This window comes from Vulpes lagopus, chromosome 8, assembly GCF_018345385.1.
Source record: "Vulpes lagopus strain Blue_001 chromosome 8, ASM1834538v1, whole genome shotgun sequence".
Taxonomy (NCBI): Eukaryota; Metazoa; Chordata; class Mammalia; order Carnivora; family Canidae; genus Vulpes; species Vulpes lagopus.
Genome location: NC_054831.1, coordinates 31,053,001 through 31,078,051, shown reverse-complemented (window position 1 = coordinate 31,078,051; position 25,051 = coordinate 31,053,001). Strand labels below are relative to the sequence as shown.

The 25,051-nt window shown below is 37.5% G+C and overlaps 1 protein-coding gene across 1 annotated transcript in view; it reads right to left on the bottom strand.

Moving 5' to 3' along the window:
- Nucleotides 1-25,051, bottom strand: part of NEK1 (NIMA related kinase 1) — a 234,607-nt gene that overhangs the window by 150,045 nt on the left and 59,511 nt on the right. Inside the window, exons 13-16 of the mRNA XM_041767197.1 lie at nt 2,568-2,627; nt 2,269-2,328; nt 2,127-2,174; nt 1,885-1,959 (exon numbers count right to left, since the gene is read on the bottom strand). Coding sequence (XP_041623131.1) covers nt 1,885-1,959; nt 2,127-2,174; nt 2,269-2,328; nt 2,568-2,627 — 243 coding nt within the window. The remainder of the gene's footprint in view (nt 1-1,884; nt 1,960-2,126; nt 2,175-2,268; nt 2,329-2,567; nt 2,628-25,051) is intronic.

Below are 25,051 nucleotides of genomic sequence, written 5' to 3'. Positions count from 1 at the left end.
AACACCTACTTAACATCAATGAATAGATCAGCCAGCCAGAAAATCAACAAGGAAACAGTAGCTTTGGAAATCACATTAGACCAGATGTACCTAACAGATACATACAGAACACTCCATCTTTGGAGTATAGGTAGTAAGGAAATTTAATAATTTTTCTTCTGCCTTTATCTCCCACATCAGTAAATTCTACTTCTGAGGAAAGAAGATAATACAGTACAAAATGGTAAAGTATAATGTTAAAGATTAAATTATATTACTAAAAATAGTGTAATATATTAATACAGATTTAGAAAAAGTGACTTTTACTAAATTAATAATACCTAATATGAAAAATCAAGAAAGGCAGGACAGAACACACAATAAATAAAACAAACTTTTATTCAAATCATAACTTTTGGGGAAAAGAAATAAAAATGGTAATCAAGTCAATTTGACAATATTGCATCCCTAAATACCAAGTATAATGAGCTTGATTGGAGCAGTTTAAAGACATGTTGACTAAAAGTTGACTGGATGACATACATTAAAATTATAATACAGAGGAATAAAAGTATATTCATTTTTTATTGCTGTGTAACAAATCACCACAAATTTAGCAGCTTAAGACAATATCCATTTATTATCTCACTGTTTCCCTGGCTCAGGAATCTGGATATGGTTAGCTGGGTCTCTTGCTCAGGATCTCACCAGGGAGCAATCAAGGTGTCAGCCAGAACTGCAATTATCATTTGAGGCTCAGGATCCTCTTCTATGTCCACTGGATCCTTCATTTCCTTGTGGCCATAATGCTAAGGTCACTACTTTCTTGCTAGTTGTTGGCACTATCAATTCATAAAAGCCACCTATACTTCCCTGCAAATTGAATGCTTCTCTCCAGGCCAGCAGTAGCATGTCTCTCAGACTTTCTACTCCCCTTCCAATCTGCTATGAGGAAATCTCATCAAACATCAACTGTAATCCTAGGAGTGACTATCCCATCACTATTAACCATGTAACATAACCTAATCAAGGGAGCTACAATACCACCCTCTTCATAGAGTTCCACCCACACTCAAGGGAATTACAAGTTATCCCTTATATTTGGGGGACCATCTTAGAATTCAGCCTACCAGATACATAATGGACACTATAAGAGCAAAAAGGGAATATAAGATTCAGATAAGCAAAACAAAGAAAGAATTTGTTCTTGAAATTTTTTTTTAAAGGAAGAAGCTGAGGCTCAGAAAAGTTAAGTAACTTGCCCAAGGTTATAGAGTCTGGATCTACTCAAAAGCAATGTTTGAATTAACATATCTACTAGGTAAGGGGTTAGCTAGGTAATCTGTTATCTAGGTAAATGGTTGGATGTGGGATTGAGAGTAGAGGGAGGGAGTGGTGCTATCATGAGAAACACAGAGCAGAGATTTGTCAGGCTACACACAGTAAGAAAACTACAATACAAGTATGGTCTTTAGTTCCGCCTCGCTTGAGCGCACAGCCTGTGGTAGGGAATGGATGGAAATGAGCTTAGAGAGATTGGCAGGGACAAACCAATAAGGATCTTATGAAAACTTAATCTTTAAGGTTAGATGAAGCAACAGAAGGATTTCAGGCAGAAGTGTGATAAATTTTGTTTGATTTAAAAAAAGATTCTTCTGGAAGGAATGGTATATCACAGCCTTTACAAACTTTTTAAACAATTTAACAGTGTCAGATATTAGTCATCAATACAAATTATATATCAAGTACATGCAGGAAAACTAAGAAGTCATAATAGATGAAGAATTCTAGGTAAAAAGTTAATCCCTCCCCCACCAAAAAAGCCAGTTATACACATTTCAAAGAGCAAGATGAAACTGGAGGAAAAACTACAGTAGTGTAACCATACTGGTATCAAATGCCTACCTTTACTTCACCACATCCACCAGCACTTAGCACGTTTCTCCATCCTTGTTCCCTGGCCCTATTTATTCTCTCCAACTTTTAGGGAAAAGAAACAAACAAAACACAATTTCAAGTATTTAACATAAAATACATGAAATACATTTACTAACATAATGGAAATCAGTGTATTCCTTTAGGGAAAAAAAAGTATGTGTATGGGGAGGGGGTAGAATGTACCATGAAAAAATGGATTATCCTCTTACCCTTTCCTTTTCCTGTCTTTTCATCTGCTCCGCCTTCATTAAACTAATCTGTAACAATTTTAAAGACAAACTTCTTAGAACTCTTGAAACTATTATTGTCTACAGCTTGGCAAGGGAAGAAAAATAAAAGCAAAAAAACTACCTGATCCTTTTGTTTCTTTTCTTTTTCAATAAATTCCAACCTTCTCTTTCTTGCTGCTTCCTTAAATGAAAAAAAGAACATTTTTATCAATAATAATTCCTACTTTTTCTAGTTTCATAAGGAAAATTAGTATACCAATGATACAGGTATGCCCAGAGAGATTAGGAGAAAAAAAAACTAAGTTAAAGGTTTATTTGTTTGAAAGAAATAAGGAGGAAAGGTTTGAAGGTTTTATAAGATTTTGTTCCTTAGAATTGTTTTGGCAAAGCTTTAAAATAAGCAGACAGATGTCTTTATACCTCAAACATTTTCCTCCTTTCTTCTCCAGGATTCACTTTCTTCACTGGAATTTGATGGGCCTGGATAAAAAGTAAAACTATAAATTAGACAAAGATTTTGAGAAATTCAAATTTATGGAAATTCAAATTTATGGAAATTTAAAATAAAATTCAAATTTATGGAAATTTAAAATAAAAAGGTAAAGCCAAATACTGCCATGACTGTTTCAAAATATATTATCCCTACATTAATACGATAGTAGTAGGGAACTTTTAATACCTACTTACATCAATGGATAGATCATCCAGACAGAAAATCAACAAGGAAACAGTAGCTTTAGAAATCACATTAGACCAGATGTACCTAACAAATACATACAAAACACTCTATCCAAAAACCTCAGAATACACATTCTTTTCAAGTGCACATGCAACATTCTCCAGAATGTTAGGGTACAAAACACGTTTCAATAAATTTAAAAAGATTAAAACCACATCACGCATCCTTTCCAACTGCAATAGTATGAAATTAGAAATCAATCACAAGAAAAACTCTGGAAAAAACATAAATACATGGAAGCTAAATAACAAGCTATTAAACAAGGAATGAGTCAACCAAGAATTCAAAGAGAAATAAAAAAAAAAATATGGAAACAAATGAAAATGAAAACAGTCCAAAATCTTTCGAATAAAGCAAAAGCTATTCGGATGTTTATGGCAATATAGGTCTACCTCAAGAAATAAGAAAAATCTCAAATACAGAACCTAACCTTATATCTAAATGAGCTAGAAAAAGAACATGGCCCAAAGCCAGGAGATAATAAAGATTAGAGCAGGAAAAAACAAAACAAAATCTCTCTCTCTCTCTCTATATATATATATATATATATAAACTCTAAAAATTATATATATATATATATATATATATATGTAATCCCTAAAAATAAAAGAATGACTGTTGTGTTTGACATGGTGTTTGTTAAACAAAAAGAAACCTTAAGTTCAAAGAAACTATGAAAAGGGCTCACCCCCAATCATGAAATAAAGTTCTGTCCTCAGATACAGATGTTAATTTTCAGTTTTTCTAATATGAAAGTAGAATGTTATTTTGAAAGTCCAATATTGGGCAGCCCCGGTGGCTCAGCAGTTTAGCGCCACCTTCAGCCCAGGGTGTGATCCTGGAGACCTGGGATCGAGTCCCTGTCAGGCTCCCTGCATGGAGCCTGCTTCTCCTGCCTGTGTCTCTGCCTCTCTCTCTTTCTCTCTCTCTCTCTCTGTGTCTCATGAATAAATAAATAAAAACCTTAAAAAAAAAAGATTAAAAAGTCCAATATTGAAGAGATAAATTTTTTAAAAAGTAGTTATATATGTTCACTTTATAAAATTCAAACAAGAGTAAAAAGTTAATCTACTTCACTCTCTATTTCTAGAGGTAACCACTATCAATATTTTCATGAATATCCTTCCAAGACACACTTTAATACATACTTACATATATACATAACTATATCCATACACAGAATTTTAGCTTTTTATGCTTACATAAATGTAATAACAATGTGTTATTAGATGGAAAAATGCTTTTTACTATGAACAGTGCTCCTTGACATTTCCACATAGTAGTAATCAAGTTAACAATGGCAATATTCCATACAATGGATATAATTAATTTTAGCATTCCTCTAGGGATAGATAACTGGGTTGGTTCCACTTTTAGACCTCAATATTACATTTTGTTTCTGCTGCTTAGTTTTCTTTTTATATTTAGATCTTTAATTTAGATTTTTAAATGTTTATAGTTAGATTTTTATTTTTAGATCCATCTAAAATAAATTTTTATTCATAGAATGAGCTGGGAATCTAAGTTTTTCTCTAGGAAATTCAATTACCTCCTAACAATTTATTGGCTGATACATTCTTTTTCCCCACTGCTTTAAAATGCCTCATATTATCATATTATCATATAACAAATTCATACACACATAAGGGTCAGTTTCTGGAATTCTCTATTCTAGTCTCTATTCTAGTCTCTAGTCTAGTCTAGAATAGAGAATTCTAGTTCACATAACCATCTCTCTTTTTCTTTTTTTTTTTTTTTAACTGGGATATAAAGTCACCAATAGGAAAGTTGATAAAAGATTCACAAAGATGTTAGCAAAAATAAATACCCCAGTGGCTAAAATCCAACACCCAGAAGCTCTCCATGTGTCTCCACAAGTCCTACCTCTATCACAGAGGTAAACACCACCCTGACTTTAACTACCATCTTGCTTTTCTTTATTGTTTTGTTCCTTACATGTATCTTCCTAAACAATAGTTTAGTAGTTTTTCTGATTCTTTTATATGAATAGAATTCATATGAACAATACATATTCTTTTGTATCTTGCTTCTGTTGATTAATATTGTTTGGGGATTAATATTGTTTTGGGGATTTATCTATATTATTGTTTCCATCGACATTAGTTTTTTTTTTACTCATATACAGTATTCCATTGACCTTGATTCCTTTTGTTCACAGTTATGTTGTATCTTTCTCATTAGGTCTATTTTAAAGAATTTCAGGGAATTTGTCTACTTCTTTCCATTTCATTTTGTAACTGATTATACATTTTTGCACGTGACATTTGTGTCAGACTACTTACTGAATTCATTAAACGTTTTCTGCTGCTTCACAACAACTTTCTAAGTAAGTAATTATATCATCAGTAAATAACATCTATGTTTTCTCTTCTACCAATATTTATGGTTCATATTTCTGTTTTTTAATTGCACTGGCTAGGGCTTCTGGCATTAAAAAAAAAAAAAAGCAATCAGGCAATCATAGCAAATATCTTTCTCTTGTTCCTGACTTCAATAGTAATGTTTCCAATTGTTCATTATTAAATACAATTCTTGACGTAGTTTCATATATATATACACGTGTGCGTGCACATACAAACATATAGATAACTGTATCAAGTCAAGAACTTTCCCTTTTATTTCTTGAATCAGTTCTTAGGTTTTTTTTTTTTTAAACTACTTTGACGGGGGGAGGGGCAAGATGGCGGCAGAGCAGGGTCCCCAAGTCACCTGTCCTCAACAAATTACCTAGAAAACCATCCAATCATCCTGAAAATCTACGAATTCGGCCTGAGATTCAAAGAGAGACCATCTGGAACGCTACAGTGAGAAGAGTTCGCGCTTCTATCAAGGTAGGAAGACGGGGAAAAAGAAATAAAGGAACAAAAGGCCTCCAAGGGGGAGGGGCCCGCGAGGAGCCGGGCTGAGGCCGGGGCGAGTGTCCCCAGGACAGGAGAGCCCCGTCCCGGAGGAGCAGGAGCTGCACCGACCTTCCCCGCGGAAAGGGGCTCCCCGGGAATTGCAGCAGAATCCCCAAAAAGGCGGGGATGCCCTCGGGCTCCCTGGGACAGTAACAGAGGAACTGCGCCCCGGAGAGTGCGCCGAGCTCCCTAAGGGCTGCAGCGCTCGGCGGGACCCGGAGCAGCTCGGAGGGGCTCGGGCGGCGGCTCCGCGGAGGGGGCTGCGGGGCTCCGGGAACAGCTCAGCGGCGGCGGCTCGGGCGGAGGAAGAAGCTCCGCGGAGGGGGCGGCGCGGCTCCGGGAACAGCTCGGAGGGGCTCGGGCTGCGGCTCCGCGGAGGGGGCTGCGCGGCTCCGGGAGTAGCTCAGCAGCGGCGGCTCGGTCAGAGGAAGAAGCTCCGCGCGGAGGGGGCTGCGCGGCTCCGGGAACAACTCGGAAGGGCTCGGGCGGCGGCTCCGCGGAGGGGGCTGCGGGCGGGAGCGCGAATCCAACAGCGCAGGCCCCAGAGCACAGGGCGCCGGGACACAGCCCAGGATCCGGCCTCCCCCGGGACAGGCAGAGGCCGGGAGGGCCCAGGACAGCGAGGACGCTCCTGCCTGGAGCTGAGCAGATCAGCGGCCCCGCCCGGGAGCCCCCAGGCCCTGCAGCCGGAGAGCCGCGGAGCTACTGCGGGGGCTGACTCCAGGGTCCCAGAGCTGCCCCGGCCACTGTGGCTTCCTCCCGGGGCCTCACGGGGTGAACAACCCCCCACTGAGCCCTGCACCAGGCAGGGGCAGAGCAGCTCCCACAAGTGCTAACACCTGAGAATCAGCACAGCAGGCCCCTCCCCCAGAAGACCAGTGAGACGGACCAGTTCCAAGGGAAGTCAAGGGACTTAAAGTATACAGAATCAGAAGATACTCACCCGTGGTTTGTTTGTTTGTTTGTTTTTGTTTTTGTTTTGTTTTGTGCTTTTTTTTTCTTTCTTTCTCCTTGATTTCTGATTGCTTCCCCCACCCCACCCCCTTTCTTTTCTTTTTTCTCCTTTCTTTCTCTTTCACTTTTTCTTCTCTTTCCCCCCCTTTTTTTCTTCTTTCTCTTTTTTCTTTTTCTCTTTTCTTTCCTTCTCTCTCTTTTTCTCCTTTTCCCAATACAACTTGTTTTTCGCCACTCTGCACTGAGCAAAATGACTAGAAGGAAAACCTCACCTCAAGAAAAAGAATCAGGAACAGCCCTCTCTCCCACAGGGTTACAAAATCTGGATTACAATTCAATGTCAGAAAGCCAATTCAGAAGCACTATTATACAGCTACTGGTGGCTCTAGAAAAAACCATAAAGGACTAAAGAGATTTCATGACTGCAGAATTTAGATCCAATCAGGCAGAAATTAAAAATCAATTAAATGAGATGCAATCCAAGCTAGAAGTCCTAACGACGAGGGTTAACGAGGTGGAAGAACGAGTGAGTGACTTAGAAGACAAGTTGATGGCAAAGAGGGAAACTGAGGAAAAAAGAGACGGGCAATTAAAAGACCATGAGGATAGATTAAGGGAAATAAATGACAGCCTGAGGAAGAAAAACCTACGTTTAATTGGGGTTCCCGAGGGCGCCGAAAGGGACAGAGGGCCAGAATACGTATTTGAACAAATCATAGCTGAAAACTTTCCGAATCTGGGAAGGGAAACAGGCATTCAGATCCAGGAAATAGAGAGATCCCCCCCTAAAATCAACAAAAACCGTTCAACACCTCGACATTTAATAGTGAAGCTTGCAAATTCCAAAGATAAGGAGAAGATCCTTAAAGCAGCAAGAGAAAAAAAGTCCCTGACTTTTATGGGGAGGAACATTAGGGTAACAGCAGACCTCTCCACAGAGACCTGGCAGGCCAGAAAGGGCTGGCAGGATATATTCAGGGTCCTAAATGAAAAAAACATGCAACCAAGAATACTTTATCCAGCAAGGCTCTCATTCAAAATGGAAGGAGAGATAAAGAGCTTCCAAGACAGGCAGGAACTGAAAGAATATGTGACCTCCAAACCAGCTCTGCAAGAAATTTTAAGGGGGACTCTTAAAATTCCCCTTTAAGAAGAAGTTCAGTGGAACAATCCACAAAAACAAGGACTGAATAGATATGATGACACTAAACTCATATCTATCAATAGTAACTCTGAAAGTGAACGGGCTTAATGACCCCATCAAAAGGCGCAGGGTTTCAGACTGGATAAAAAAGCAGGACCCATCTATTTGCTGTCTACAAGAGACTCATTTTAGACAGAAGGACACCTACAACCTGAAAATAAAAGGTTGGAGAACCATTTACCATTCAAATGGTCCTCAAAAGAAAGCAGGGGTTGCCATCCTTATATCAGATAAATTAAAATTTACCCCGAAGACTATAGTGAGAGATGAAGAGGGACACTATCTCATACTCAAAGGATCTATCCAACAAGAGGACTTAACAATCCTCAATATATATGCCCCAAATGTGGGAGCTGCCAAATATTTAAACCAATTAATAACCAAACTGAAGAAATACTTTGATAATAATACACTTATACTTGGTGACTTCAATCTAGCTCTCTCTATACTAGATAGGTCTTCCAAGCACAACATATCCAAAGAAACGAGAGCTTTAAATGATACACTGGACCAGATGGATTTCACAGATATCTACAGAACTTTACATCCAAACTCAACTGAATACACATTCTTCTCAAGTGCACATGGAACTTTCTCCAGAATAGACCACATACTGGGTCACAAATAGGGTCTGAACCGATACCAAAAGATCGGGATAGTCCCCTGTATATTCTCCGACCATAATGCCTTGAAATTAGAACTCAATCACAACAAGAAGTTTGGAAGGACCACAAACACGTGGAGGTTAAGGACCATCCTGCTAAAAGATGAAAAGGTCAACCAGGAAATTAAGGAAAAATTAAAAAGATTCAGGGAAACTAATGAGAATGAAGATACAACCATTCAAAATCTTTGGGATGCAGCAAAAGCAGTCCTGAGGGGGAAATACATCGCAATACAAGCATCCATTCAAAAACTGGAAAGAACTCAAATTCAAAAAGCTCACCTTACACATAAAGGAACTAGAGAAAAAGCAACAAATAGACCCCACCCCCGGCAGAAGAAGACAGTTAATTAAAATTCGAGCAGAACTAAATGATATCGAGACCAAAAGAACTGTGGAACAGATCAACAGAACCAGGAGTTGGTTCTTTGAAAGAATTAATAAGATAGATAAACCATTAGCCAACCTTATTAAAAAGAAGAGAGAGAAGACTCAAATTAATAAAATCATGAATGAGAAAGGAGAGATCACTACCAACACCAAGGAAATACAAACGATTTTAAAAACATATTATGAACAGCTGTACGCCAATAAATTAGGAAATCTAGAAGAAATGGACGCATTCCTGGAAAGCCACAAACTACCAAAACTGAAGCAGGAAGAAATAGAAAACCTCAACAGGCCAATAACCAGGGAGGAAATTGAAGCAGTCATCAAAAACCTCCCAAGACACAAGAGTCCAGGGCCAGATGGCTTCCCAGGGGAATTCTATCAAACGTTTAAAGAAGAAATCATACCTATTCTACTAAAGCTGTTTGGAAAGATAGAAAGAGATGGAGTACTTCCAAATTCGTTCTATGAGGCCAGCATCACCTTAATTCCGAAACCAGACAAAGACCCCACCAAAAAGGAGAATTACAGACCAATATCCCTGATGAACATGGATGCAAAAATTCTCAACAAGATACTAGCTAATAGGATCCAACAACACATTAAGAAAATTATTCACCATGACCAAGTAGGATTTATCCCTGGGACACAAGGCTGGTTCAACACTCGTAAAACCATCAATGTGATTCATCATATCAGCAAGAGAAAAACCAAGAACCATATGATCCACTCATTAGATGCAGAGAAAGCATTTGACAAAATACAGCATCCATTCCTGATCAAAACCCTTCAGAGTGTTGGGATAGAGGGAACTTTCCTCGACATCTTAAAAGCCATTTACGAAAAGCCCACAGCAAATATCATTCTCAATGGGGAAGCACTGGGAGCCTTTCCCCTAAGATCAGGAACAAGACAGGGATGTCCACTCTCACCACTGCTCTTCAACATAGTTCTTGAAGTCCTCGCCTCAGCAATCAGACAACAAAAAGACATTAAAGGCATTCAAATTGGCAAAGAAGAAGTCAAACTCTCCCTCTTCGCCGATGACATGATACTCTACATAGAAAACCCAAAAGCCTCCACCCCAAGATTGCTAGAACTCATACAGCAATTTGGTAGCCTGGCAGGATACAAAATCAATGCCCAGAAATCAATGGCATTTCTATACACTAACAATGAGACTGAAGAAAGAGAAATTAAGGAGTCAATCCCATTTACAATTGCACCCAAAAGCATAAGATACCTAGGAATAAACCTAACCAAAGAGGTAAAAGATCTATACCCTAAAAACTATAGAACACTTCTGAAAGAAATTGAGGAAGACACAAAGAGATGGAAAAATATTCCATGCTCATGGATTGGCAGAATTAATATTGTAAAAATGTCAATGTTACCCAGGGCAATTTTCACGTTTAATGCAATCCCTATCAAAATACCATGGACTTTCTTCAGAGAGCTAGAACAAATTATTTTAAGATTTGTGTGGAATCAGAAAAGACCCCGAATAGCCAGGGGAATTTTAAAAAAGAAAACCATATCTGGGGGCATCACAATGCCAGATTTCAGGTTGTACTACAAAGCTGTGGTCATCAAGACAGTGTGGTACTGGCACAAAAACAGACACATAGATCAATGGAACAGAATAGAGAACCCAGAAGTGGACCCTGAAATGTATGGTCAACTAATATTTGATAAAGGAGGAAAGACTATCCATTGGAAGAAAGACAGTCTCTTCAATAAATAGTGCTGGGAAAATTGGACATCCACATGCAGAAGAATGAAACTGGACCACTCTCTTTCACCATACACAAAGATAAACTCAAAATGGATGAGAGATCTAAATGTGAGACAAGAGTCCATCAAAATCATAGAAGAGAACACAGGCAACACCCTTTTTGAGCTCGGCCACAGTAACTTCTTGCAAGATACATCCACAAAGGCAAAAGAAACAAAAGCAAAAATGAACTATTGGGACTTCACCAAGATAAGAAGCTTTTGCACAGCAAAGGATACAGTCAACAAAACTAAAAGACAACCTACAGAATGGGAGAAGATATTTGCAAATGACATATCAGATAAAGGGCTAGTTTCCAAAATCTATAAAGAACTTATTAAACTCAACACCAAAGAAGCAAACAATCCAATCATGAAATGGGCAAAAGACATGAAGAGAAATCTCACAGAGGAAGACATAGACATGGCCAACATGCACATGAGAAAATGCTCTGCATCACTTGCCATCAGGGAAATACAAATCAAAACCACAATGAGATACCACCTCACACCAGTGAGAATGGGGAAAATTAACAAGGCAGGAAACAACAAATGTTGGAGAGGATGCAGAGAAAAGGGAACCCTCTTACACTGTTGGTGGGAATGTGAACTGGTGCAGCCACTCTGGAAAACTGTGTGGAGGTTCCTCAAAGAGTTAAAAATAGACCTGCCCTACGACCCAGCAATTGCACTGTTGGGGATTTACCCCAAAGATTCAGATGCAATGAAACGTCGGGACACCTGCACCCCGATGTTTCTATCAGCAATGGCTGCAATAGCCAAACTGTGGAAGGAGCCTCGGTGTCCATCGAAAGATGAATGGATAAAGAAGATGTGGTCTATGTATACAATGGAATATTACTCAGCAATTAGAAACGACAAATACCCACCATTTGCTTCAACGTGGATGGAACTGGAGGGTATTATGCTGAGTGAAATAAGTCAATCGGAGAAGGACAAACAGTGTATGTTCTCATTCATTTGGGGAATATAAATAATAGTGAAAGGGAATATAAAGGAAGGGAAAAGAAATGTTGGGAAATATCAGGAAGGGAGACAGAACATAAAGACTCCTAACTCGGGGAAACGAACTAAGGGTGGTGGAAGGGGAGGAGGGCGGGTGTTGGAGGGGAATGGGTGACGGGCACTGAGGTGGACACTTGACGGGATGAGCACTGGGTGTTTTTCTGTATGTTGGTAAATTGAACACCAATAAAAATTAATTAAAAAAAAATAAACTACTTTGACGTATGATCAACATATATAAAGTTATACTATTTAATGTATACAACCCAAAAACTTTTTAAAACAAGAATCAGTGATGGCGCCTGGCTGGCTCAGTCAACAGAGCATGCAACTCTTGATCTTGAAGTTATAAGTAAATTCCAGCCCCACACTGGATGTAGAAATTACTTTAAAAATTATTTTAAAATGTCATTAAACAAATGAAATAAAAATTAGTGTTGAATTTTACTGAATTTTTCGTATCTACTGAGATAACTTATACATGGTTTCTTCTTCTAACCTAATAGAGTGAAATTATAGTAATAATCTTCCTACTGTTGAACCATCCCCCATATTCCTGAAATGAATCCTATTTGATAATTGTTATTCTTTTGAGAAATTGCTTGTCTTTTTAAAAATACTTTTTAAGGATTTCTACATGTGTGTTCATAAGAATAACTGACACATGGTCTTTTCACTTTTATCTTGTGCTAAATACTCAAATTTTGTTTTTTGTTTTTTTTTTTTTTTTTTAAATACTCAAATTTTGTAAACAAGGTAAAGCCAGACGTATGATCAAATTTTCAAACAATTCGATATATAATTCTAGATACCAAAAAAGGTAAGAAGTATTTACAGGAAATTCTAAGTTATGGATCATGACCAGTTTTTACATTTTTCAACTACTGTAGGAAAAAATGAATAGAAAGAATATGACACTGTACAAAATTATTTACCTTTGTTGAATTTCAATACAAAGGAAAACAGATGTTACTTTAAAAAATTACTTCAGTGATCGTTTACAATTATTATCAAAGTAATTCAGCATTTTAAAAAGGTCTTTGGCAACAATTCCATTTCAACAGCAGCCATTTCTTTAGCAAAAGCCAATGCTTCAGTTTTCTAAATTTTATAAAATGATATGAAGAAATATGTGCTAAAATTCTAAATGGCAAATCAGAATAAATAAAATGACCCTCAAATAGTATGAAGTTACTAAATAAAAAAGAATTAGAAAGACACATACAAGTTTATTTATACTAAAAGAATTCCAAAGATATTTGAAGTTTCTTTTTCAGAAAGCAACATGATATATAATTTAAATATAACTTCCTCCTTGTGAAATGCAACTTATTTCAATGAATACATTACTTAATATGAACACAATAAAATAATGCCTAGATTATGTAACACTATCCAGTGTGTTGATAAACTGATAAAATGAAAATGATTTTTTTTATAATGTGCTTTCTAATTAATGACTTTCATAAACTAAATCCATTTTAATTTTTTTTTAAGTAAGCTCTATGCACAATGTGGGATGTGAACTTACAACCCTGAGATCAAGAGTCACATGTTCGCATACCAACCGAGCCAGTCAGGTGTCCCTAAACCAAATTCATTTTATTTATACAGTAAAAGTTAGCCTAAAGCTGCATAACCAATGTGGTAAGTGGTACTAAATCTCACACCATAAATAACTAGTGAGTTTACTACCCAAGAAGATCCAAGTAATAGGTTCCCAGAACCATCTCACCCCTTCACTACATTATTAGTTCCTAACTCCTAATCTCTAACTAAAATAAAATCTCTGTTCTTGACCCACTAAAAAGATTTTCCATCACTAATAGACAGTGATTCCAAATTTTAAAATAGTCAAGGGAGAGCACTGGGGTCACTGTTACTGACATGTAAAAAAAAAAATACAATTAGACATTATGCTCCTCACAGTATTACAAACGCAAAGTTAATATTTCAAAATATGTTATATACATAAAATTCAAATGCCTGGGTAGCTCAGTGGCTGACTGTCTGCCTTCAGCTCAGGTCATGATCCTGGGGTCCTGGGATCGAGTCCCGCATCGGGCTCCCCACAGGGAGCCTGCTTCTCCCTCTGCCTGTGGTCTCTGCCTCTGTCTCTCATGAATAAATAAATAAAATCTTTTTAAAAAATAATTTAAATCAGTGGGTAGTGTTATACAGAAGCTTTGTAAAAATACACATTCCTTCTATAAAAAGGAGTATTATTTGGCAATAAGGAGGAATTAAGTATTGATACATTCTACAACATGGTACATGTTATAACCTTGAAAACACTGTGCTAAGTAAAAAAAAGCCAGTCACAAAAGACCATATGTTATATGATTCTATTTACATGAAATGTCCAGAATAAGCAAATCTACATGGAGACAAGTAGATTAGTTGTTGCCTACGGCAGTAGGGGCAGGGGAAAGATGGGGAGTGAAAGCTAATAGGCAAAGGATTTTTTTGGAGGGGATGAAAATATTCTTAAAATAATTGTGGTGATAGCTACGCAACTCTGTGAACTCACTAAAAGCCATTTAATTCCAAAATTTAAATGGATGCATGATATAGTATATGAAATAAATCTCAGTAAAGCTATTTCTAAAATATACATATCCCCAAGAGTTGCAGAATCATAATTTCTGGACATAGAGCCCTTCATTCTATATTTTGAAAGGTTCCACAGCTTAACTCTTATCAGGTCTAGCATTGGTCTCAATATCTGTGAACTGCAACATCAAACAATTTAAAAATATTAACACAAGTGACACAGATCTCACTATAAACAAACAGCTTTTAAACAGATTACACAGGAGCACCTGGGTGACTCAGTAGCTGAGCATCTGCCTTCAGCTCAGGTCGTGATCCTGGGGTTCTGGGATCCTGTCCCACATCGGGCTCTCTGCTCAGCAAAGAGCCTTCTTCCCTCTGCCTAGGTCTCTGTCCTGTCTCTGTGTCTCTCATGAATGAATGAATGAATGAATGAATGAATGAATAAATAAATAAATAAATCCTAAAAAAAAAACAAAAACAAAAAACAACAGATTATCCTATAGTGAGCAGTAAGAAGAGTACGTTTAACTAAGGCACCTACATACTCTAAGTTAAATGAAGACATCAGGGCAGTCCAGGTAGCTCAGCGGTTTAGTGCCGCCTTTAGCCCAGGGTATGGTCCTGGAGACCTGGGGTCGAGTCCCATATCAGGCTCCCTGCATGGAATGGAGCCTGCTTCTCCCTCTGCCTGTGTCTCTGCCTTTCTCCCTCTCTGTGTACCTCATGAATAAATAAAATCTTTAAAAAGAAAAACAAATGAAGACATCAATTATATTCATCTCCACTGCCATATAAAAAAGATACTCAAATGTTTGTGAAATAAAAATATCAAGTTGTTTCTTTGAAATCACACAGGTATTTTCATATTTACACAGAAGAGAAAAAAACAGTAACACAAAACATCTGTATTAAGAAAAATGTTTTGTTTGCATTTCTTTTTAAAAATCAGAACCAAAAAAAAAAAAAAAATCAGAACCAAAATACTAAAACATATTCATAGAGCTCCCTCTGGTGGCGTAAGAACAGAATCCTTTAAAAAAAATAACATTACAGGAACCCGAACAGTTTCTATGACATGCAAATATTTTTATGATATGCCAAGCAGTAATAACTTAATATTAGGTTAAATTTTTGCAATTAAAAAGTGCCAAGATAATACCATTAAGTGGTTATGCTCTGTTTTATAAACTTCGCATTTTCAAGCTTTTTCAAGCTTTTACCTCCTCAATGAACACACCAAATTTACACCTATTTATGGGAGCAATTTCTCCTGAAGAACTAAGGGCTGACTGGACAGCTTCTACACAACAAAAGATAGAAAGAACAGTGAGAGAGACAAAGAATGGTAGAAAAAGGGAACCTTCAGCCCCAATACTGAGAATTATAGTGGGGAGGGATAGTACTGAGGGATTGGGAGCAAACTTGTCTGCCCCAGGCACAGAAAAAAAGATCAGCTCTATAACTGTCAGGCAGCAGAGGAGCAACTAGAAATCTGTCTAGGTCCAAGTGGCTGGGGAGTGCCATGGTTTATACTCCCCTCCACTATGAAAGCACAGACCAGATTAAGGTATAGACACCAAAAATGGCCTACCCACCTCATTATGCCCTGGATCACTACCCCACAGCAGCCCCAAAGGCTCTGGAGCTTTAAAAGAGCAACCAGCATATAAAAGAGCCAGCCCTAAAACCCTACTAAGGGGGCAAGGAGAGCTGCTAATACTCTTTCTGGGCCAAATCAGAGGGGCTAGTGACCAACACAGTTTACGGTCCCCCTCCACCTTAGCAGTAGGAGCAGGGTACTGGTGCCCTAACTGGCCTCCCTTCAGTAGGCCTCTAACCGACACCATATCTAGACATCAAGGTAGCCAGAGGGCAGTACACACGACACTAGTGGTCAGCACTCACTACAGCTCTAGCTTTTGCACCAAAGTGACACAGGTATACGAAGCACCCCAGAACACACAGGCCTAGACCACTTTGGGCTCAGATAACTTACTAAGGCACCAGTGTTGCACGGTGCTACAGGACCTCCAAGCTGATGCCTGCTTCAGCTCCAGCTGCCACACCAGGGTGCTCCCTAAACTAAATGCCCCAAAACACCCTGCCTGTACTGCCCTCAGTTTCAGTCACCTTGTCTGGACACCTTTTATGCAGTGAGTACTAGAACACCCCAACCTATATCTAGTTCAAGGTACTCTCTGCATGTAGAAACATGGGACCCCCCCAAGTTACACTCTGTGATGTTTGCTTCAGCATCCGAACAAAGTGTCCTCTGCATTTAGAGTCCCCAGAAACTCCCTCCCAAGCCTGCACCCAGTTCAGTTTTAACTGTCCTGCCAGGGTTCTCACTGCATTGAGAGTTGTAGGATCCCTTGCTTGGACCTGTTTCAGCTTCAGCTGTCCTGCCAGGGCACCCTCTGCACACATAGCAACAGGTCCACTCTTGCCCACACCATCCCAACAAGGCAGCCCTAGTACAGAATGCCCATTAACCTTCAGGCCACATCAGCCACAGCTCCAGACAGTCACAAGTAATCAAACACACATAGTCTATATCAGGGACAATCATATGCAAGATCATTCTTTCAAGTTTAGGAAAAGTAGCTGCTCCATATACTCCACAGACACAAATACAGAAAGGTAAGCAACATAGGGAGACAGAAGGATACACTCCAAAACAAGGCCACTCCTTCAAGACTGGGAGAGGTACTCTTTCACCCAATACATAGAAACAAAAAAGAGAAAGAAAAATGAGGAAATAAATATGTTCCAAAGAAAAGAACAAGACAAAAATCTCAGAAAAAAATCTAAATAGGGCAGCCCGGGTGGCTCAGTGGTTTAGTGCTGCCTTCAGCCCAGGGCCTGATCCTGGAGACCCGGGATCGAGTCCATGCAGGGAGCCTACTTCTCCCTCTGCCTGCATCTCTGTCTCTCCCTATGTCTCTCATGAATAAATAAATAAAATCTTTTAAAAAATTAAAAAAAAAGAAAAAGACCTAAATAATATGGAGATAAATAATCAACCTAATAAAGAATTCAAAGATGCCACTGAACTCAGGAGAAGAAAAGGTGAACACAGTGAGAACTTTGACAAAGAAAACATAAGAAAGGGACGCCTGGGTGGCTCAGCGGTTGAGCATCTGCCTTTAGCTCAGGACATGATCCTGGGGTTCAGGGATCAAGTCCTGCATTGGGCTCCCTGCATGGAGCCTACTTCTCTTCCCTCTGCCTAGGTCTCTGCCTCTCTCTGTGTCTCTCGTGAATAAGTAAATAAGATCTTAAAAAAAAAAAAAAAAAAAAAAAAAGGAAAGAAAACATAAGAAAGTACCAAACAAAACTCAGAGCTGAAGAATACAAAAACTGAACTGAAAAACACAATAGAGAGGTTCAACAGCAGACAGGATGAAGTACAAGTACAGATGAGTGAGTTGGAAGATAAAGTCATAAAGCCTACCCAGACAGAGAATCAAAAAGAAAAAAGAATTAAAAATATGAAAATAACTTAAGGGACCTCTGAAACAACATCAAGTGGAATAATGTTTGCATTATATGGGTACCAGAAGGAAAAGAAAGAGAAAGGGGCATAAAACTTAACTGAGGAAATAATGGCTGAAAACTTCCCAATTCTAGGGAAGAAAGTGAACATCTGGGTTCAGGGAGCCCAGAGAGTTCCAAATAAAATGGACCCAAAGAAAATCATACCAACACACATTATAATTAAAATGTCAAAAGTAAAGAAGGAATCTTAAAAACAGCAAGAGAAAAGCAAATTGTTACATACAAGAGGCACCCCAGAAAGCTTTCGTTCAATTTTTCAGTAGGAAGTCTGCAAGCCAGAATGGAGTGGCACAACATATTCAAAGTGCTAAAAGGAAAAAGCTTACAACCTATGACTACCTGGCAAGATTATCACTCAGATTTGAAGGAAAGATAAAGAGTTTTCTGGACAAACAAAATAAGGGAGTTTACCACTATGAAATCAGCCTTAGAAAAAAATATTAAAGGGTCTTCTTTAACTTGAAATAGCAATAATTAATAACAAGAAAACATACAAAAGTCTCATTGGAAATGGTAAAAATTAGATTAATCACATAAAGATACTAACAAGTTTAAAAAAGGAAAAAAGTAGTAAAACTAACTAAAATTATAATAATTAGTTAAGGGATACATAAAGCAAAACAATATATACAGTGACATCAAAAATATAACACGTGGAAGGGGGAAAACAGAGTTTTAGAATGTGTTCAAATTTAAGTTGCTGTCAACTTAAGCTCTCATACACATAGGATGATGTATATGGGACCCTCACAATATCACAATGCAAAAGCTTACAGGAAAAGCAAAAAATAAAATGAGAAAAAAAATCTAAAGATGACATTAAAGAAAGTCATCAAAACATAGAGGAAGAGAGAAAGAAGATGAACGAAGAGAGAGGAACTATACAACAGCCAGAAAACAATGAACAAAATGGCAATAACTACATATGTATCAATAATTAAGTGTAAACAGACTACATTCTCCAGTCAAAAGACACAGAGTGGCTGAATGGATGTTTTAGAAAGACACACCTACATACTGCCTATAAGAGATTCACTTCTGAAGAGAAGACACACACAGACTTAAAGTGAATGGATGAAAAAGATATTCTATGCAAAAGAAAAGAAAGCTGGTGTAGCTATACTCAGACAAAACAGACCCCCCCCCAAAAAAAAATTTTAAAAAACTATAATGAAGGACAAAGAGGGGCACTACATTAATAAGTTAGTTCACCATGAAGATATAACATTTATAAATATATATGCAGGGCAGCCCAGGTGGCTCAGAGGTTTAGTGCCGCCTTCAGCCCAGGGCATGGTCCTGGATTCCCGGGATCAAGTCCCACGTTGGGCTCCCACATGGAGCCTGCTTCTCCCTCTGCCTATGTCTCTGCCTCTCTCTCTTTTTGTGTCTCTCATGAATAATAGATAAAAAATCTTTAAAAAAGAAAAAATATATGCACCCAGTATAAAGCACCAAAATATATAAAGCAAGTATTAACAGACATAAAGAGAAAGATTGACAGCAACATGATAATGGGATGTTAACACCTCACTACATCACTGGATAGATCATACAGATAGAAAATCAATAAGGAAACACTGGACTTAAAAGACTAGACCAGATGGACTTAATAGATACACACAGGACATTCATCCAAAAGCAGTGAAATACACACTGTCAACTGCAAATGGGACATTCTCCAGGACGGATAATGTGTTAGGCCACAAAGTAAGGCTCAAAAATTCAAGAAGAGTGGAATCATATCGAGCATTTTTTATGACCAGAATGTTACAAAACTAGAAATCAGTGCTATAAGAACACTGGAAAAAACACACAAATATGTGAAGATTAAACAACACATTTCTGAACACTGCTGAGTCACAGAAGAAATCAAAGGGGAAATCATAAAATACTTAAAGACAAATGAAAACAGAAATATGGCACACCAAAATCTATGGGATGCAGCTAAAAGCAGTTCTAAGAGGAAAATTCATAGCAATACAGGCCTACTTCAAGAAATAAGAGAAATATCAAACAACTAGCAACAATTTAACAATAGTTTCTCACTTTTAAACTTAACAATTTAAAGAAACTAGACAAAGAAGAGTAAGTGAAGCCCAAAGGTTAGAAGAAAGGAAATAATAAAGATCAGTGAAATATAAATGAAATAAACCTTCAGGTAGACTCACCAAGAAAAAAAGGAGAGAGAAAGAGCTCAAATCAGAAATAAAAGAGGAAAACTTACAACTGATACCACAGAAATACAAAGAATCCTGAGACTACTATAAACAATCATATGCCAGATATAAGTGGATAAATTCCTAAATTTATAATCTTCCAAGACAGAATCATAAAGAAACAGAAATCTGAAAAAGAACAATTATTAGTAGAGGGGTTGAATCAATATTCAAAAATCTCCCAACAACAAAAAAAGTCCAGGACCAGATGACTTCACTGGTGAATTCTACTAAACATCCAAAGAAGATTTCATACTTATCTTCCTCAAACTCTTACAAAAAGTTAAACAAGGAAAACCTCCAAACACATTTTACCAGACTAGTATTACCCTGATATCAAAACTAGACAAGGACACTACAAAAAATACATATATTACAGCTAGTAACCCTGAAGAACACAGATGTAAATATACTCAACAAAATATTGCCAAACCAAAATAACAATACATACAAAGGACTATACACCATGATCAAGAAGTATTTATTCCAGGGATGCAAAGATGGTTCAACATCCATAATCTATCAATATAATAAATCACATTAACAAAATAAATGATAAAAACCACATATGATCATCTCAATAGATACCAAAAAATAATTTGACAAAATTTAACATCATTTATAGTAAAAACTCTCACAAAGTAGATATAGATGGAATTTACCTCAACATAATAAAGCCATCTATGGTGGACCCACAGCTCACATTATACTCAATGGTAAAAAGACAAAAGTTTTTCCTCTATGATCAGAAACCAAACAAGGACGCTCATTATTTTTATTCAACATAGTACTGGAAGTCCCAGGCAAGTAAAAGAAATAAAAGGTATCTAAATTGGAAAGGAAAAATAAAACTATCAGTATTTGCAGGTGACACGATACTATATACAAAAAAACCCTAAAGATTACACCAAAAAACTAGTATAAGTAATAAAAGAATTTAGTGAAGTTGCAGGATAAAAAATTAATATACAAAAACCTGTTGTGAAAAAAAAAATCTGTTGTGTTTCTATACACTAATATCAAATTCTCAGAAAAAGAAATTAAGAAAACTATTCAATTTGTTCAAAATGATATAACACACAGGAATAAACTTAACCAATAAGATAAAAAACTATACCTCTATAAAAACTATGGAATAAAAGATAAAAGAAACTGAAGACCACACAAACAAATTGAAAAATATTCCATGCTCATGGGTTGGAACAATTAATATTGTTAAAATGCCCATAATACCCAAAGCAATCGCGGATCCATTGCTATCCCTATCAAAATTCCAATGAAATGTTTCACAGAAATAGAAGAAATAATTCTAATAATTTTAGGATAATTCTATTCTAATTTTGTGTAGAACCACAAAAGACCCCAATAGTCAAAACAATCTTGAGAAAGAAGAACGAACAAAACTAGAGGTATCTAACACACTCCCTGACTTCAAACTACACTTGACCTATGAACATGAATATAAACCACATGGATCCACTTATTCATAGATTTTTTACAGTACTGAAAACGTATGTTTCTTAAAATGTTTTTCTTTATTTTTTTTTTATTTTTTTTTTAATTTTTTATTTATTTATGATAGTCACAGAGAGAGAGAGAGGCAGAGACACAGGCGGAGGGAGAAGCAGGCTCCATGCACCAGGAGCCTGATGTGGGATTCGATCCTGGGTCTCCAGGATCGCGCCCTGGGCCAAAGGCAGGCGCCAAACCGCTGCGCCACCCAGGGATCCCAAAATGTTTTTCTTTAAAACATTTTTTCTCTAGCTTACTATTGTAAAAATACGATATATAGTACTTATAGCATAGAAAATACATGTTAACTGAATGTTTATGTTATCAGTAAGGCCTCCAGTCAACAATAGGCTATTAGTTAAGTTTTGGGAAAGTAAAAGTTATACACATATTTTCCACTGCATGGGAAATTCGTGCCCTTAAACCCCTGCCTTGTTCAAGCATCAACTACATACTCCAAGCTACAATAATCAAAACATATGGTATTGGCATAAAAATAGACACAAAGATAAACAGAACAGGGTCGAGGAATAAACTCATATATACATACCCACACACATGTACATGGACAATTAATTGACAACAAAGGAGGCAAAAATATACAACTCTTTAAATGAGTACAGTCTCTAAAAAATGGTGTTGGGAAAACTGTACAGTTAAACACAAAAGCATAAAACTGGACAATTTCCTTACACCATATTTAAAAAATCAACTCAAAATGGATTAAAGATTTGAATGAAAACCTTAAACTATAAAATTCCTAGAAGCAGGCAGTAGGTTCCTTGACATATGTCTTAGCAATGTTTTTTGGAACTGACTCCAAAGGTAAAGGAAACAAAAGCTTCTGCACAATGAAGGAGCCATCACCAAAATGGAAAGTAGCTTAATGAATGGGAGAAAAAATATTTGCAAATCAAAAAAAAAATTGCAAAAAATATTTGCAAATCATATATCTGATGAGAGGTTAATATACAAAATATATAAAGAGTACATACAACTCAATAACAACAAAAAAAGTAATGATTAAAAAACAGGCAGCGTAATGCATAGACATTTTTCAAAAGAGACACATAGATGGCATAACAGGCACTAGTCAGAATGGACAGTATCAAAAAAGCCAAGAAATAACAAGCGTTGACAAGGATGTAGAGAAAAGGGAACCAACCCTTAGAGCACTACTGGTTGTTATGTAAATTTGTGCAGCCACTACAGAAAACACTATGGAGGTTCCTCAAAAACTACAAATAAAGCTACCAAAGGATCCAGCAATTCTACTAGTAGGTATCCATACAAAGGGAATGAAAATGCTAGTTTGAAACGATGTATATACCCCTACGTTCATTGTCTTTAACCCTACTAAATGCTATTAAAATATTAAAGAATATTGCTTTCCTGATTCGAATTTTTCCCCCTTTTCAGTTCAAACTTATTTCCCTTTTATTAAAGTCCAAGTTACCATTATATGGTTTGGTACTCGATAACGGAAAACTTGTTTGAATAAAGTAATTTGTTATCATCAGCATTTCCAGGTGATTGTCTACAATTAAGTAGCATTATGAATAAACCTTGAGAAGCCCATCCGTGGGGCTTATACTCTGTCAAGGCCCAGTTCCTCTGGAGTGGAGATTTCCAGTTCATCTAAAATGAGTCTAAGTTCCTAGATGACACAGGGGTAGAGCTCCTCATGAGGTCTTACTTTGTCTTTAACAACCTTGAGGATGTGAACTACATTAGCAAAATCATTAGGTTACATGCCTGCAAAGCAGCATCCATGATATTGGGTTCCAGAACCAGATCACATCCCTTTATTCAATTGTAGGCATCAATATCTGGCTTGTTGAAATATGTCACCCAGTGCACAGCAAACTCCTCAGTAGCAACAAACTGACTAGACAGTGGGTAGTGGCAGTACAGTGGTGCCTGGGTGGGGTACAAGAAGCCTCAAGGGCTGGCACAAGAGACTGTCTGTTGCTACAAAGTAGCACTGAACACGATGACCATGGCAGTATGCAGTCTAAGCAGAAATTTAATCATTTATTCACTAATTTAAAAAAATCTTATTAAACACCCACTTTGTGCAAAACGTGGTCCCTAACTTCAGAGAGAAGAGTCTAATAAAACAGCATTAGGGGATCCCTGGGTGGCGCAGCGGTTTGGCGCCTGCCTTTGGCCCAGGGCGCGATCCTGGAGACCCGGGATCGAATCCCACATCGGGCTCCCGGTGCATGGAGCCTGCTTCTCCCTCTGCCTGTGTCTCTGCCTCTCTCTCTCTCTCTCACTCTCTGTGACTATCATAAATAAAAATTAAAAAAAAAAAAAAACAGCATTAGAAGATACATATGAAGTGCTAAAGGAGTTATAAAAGTCTTCAGAAAACAATTTGAGTGTTTCCTACCTCCCTTAGATCAGTGGAGAACTATAAACATCAATACCACACTACCTATGCAGCAGCGCTCCTGGACATAATGCCAATATTATACTCTTTAACCTACAAGCTAACAATATGAACAGTCCTCACGCAAATTGCTCCTTTTGCTTTTTATCAAGCCTATCTCCCTTTCGTTAAACTGTAATGCTTGAGGGCAGAAGAAACAGTGTCTTTACTTTGTATTAAGGGCTCACAAAATACAGTATCAATATCACAAGCACCTACATAGGAAAGAGTCAAAGAAAAGAACATTTTAAAAAGGAGGAGGGGGTATGTAATGAACAAAGGAACAAAAAGTACATACAAGGTCTAGTTATTAAGTTACTAAGTTCAGTTTAGTTCAGATTCACAATTCTGTAGCATTATAGAGACTGGTGGATGCAGGTTCTAAAAAGTGCTCAATATACAAACATAAATACAGTATTTATTTGGTAGGGTATTACCTTTGCCACTGAATATTTTCTATATGAGCATATTTTATGTTTTTTTATGTCAATAAGCTGGTGTTAGATATGAACTCTTAGGAACAACAGGTAAAGGAATTATATTAATTTGTAGTATCTTTAGTGCTACTACTGATAATCTTAGCGGATTACTTCTCTAAAGAAAATAGTTATTAAAACTCTTTTTTTTCCTACTGTTTACTCTCATGGAATAAAGACACATCTTTAAAGACACACACATTTTGTTTTTTTTTTTTTTTTAAGATTTTATTTATTTATTCATGAGAGACACACAGAGAGGCAGAGACACAAGTAGAGGAGAAGCAGACTCCTCACAGGGATCCCGATGTGGGACTCGATCCCAGGACCCCGGGATCACACCCCGAGTCGAAGGCAGGTGCTCAACCACTGAGCTACCCAGGTACCCCCATCCCAGTGTTCTCAAGAGTTAACCATTATTGTTTCTCTGTAGTTTTTGGTTTTTTAATATTTATCAATTTGCTAAACACAGTAACAA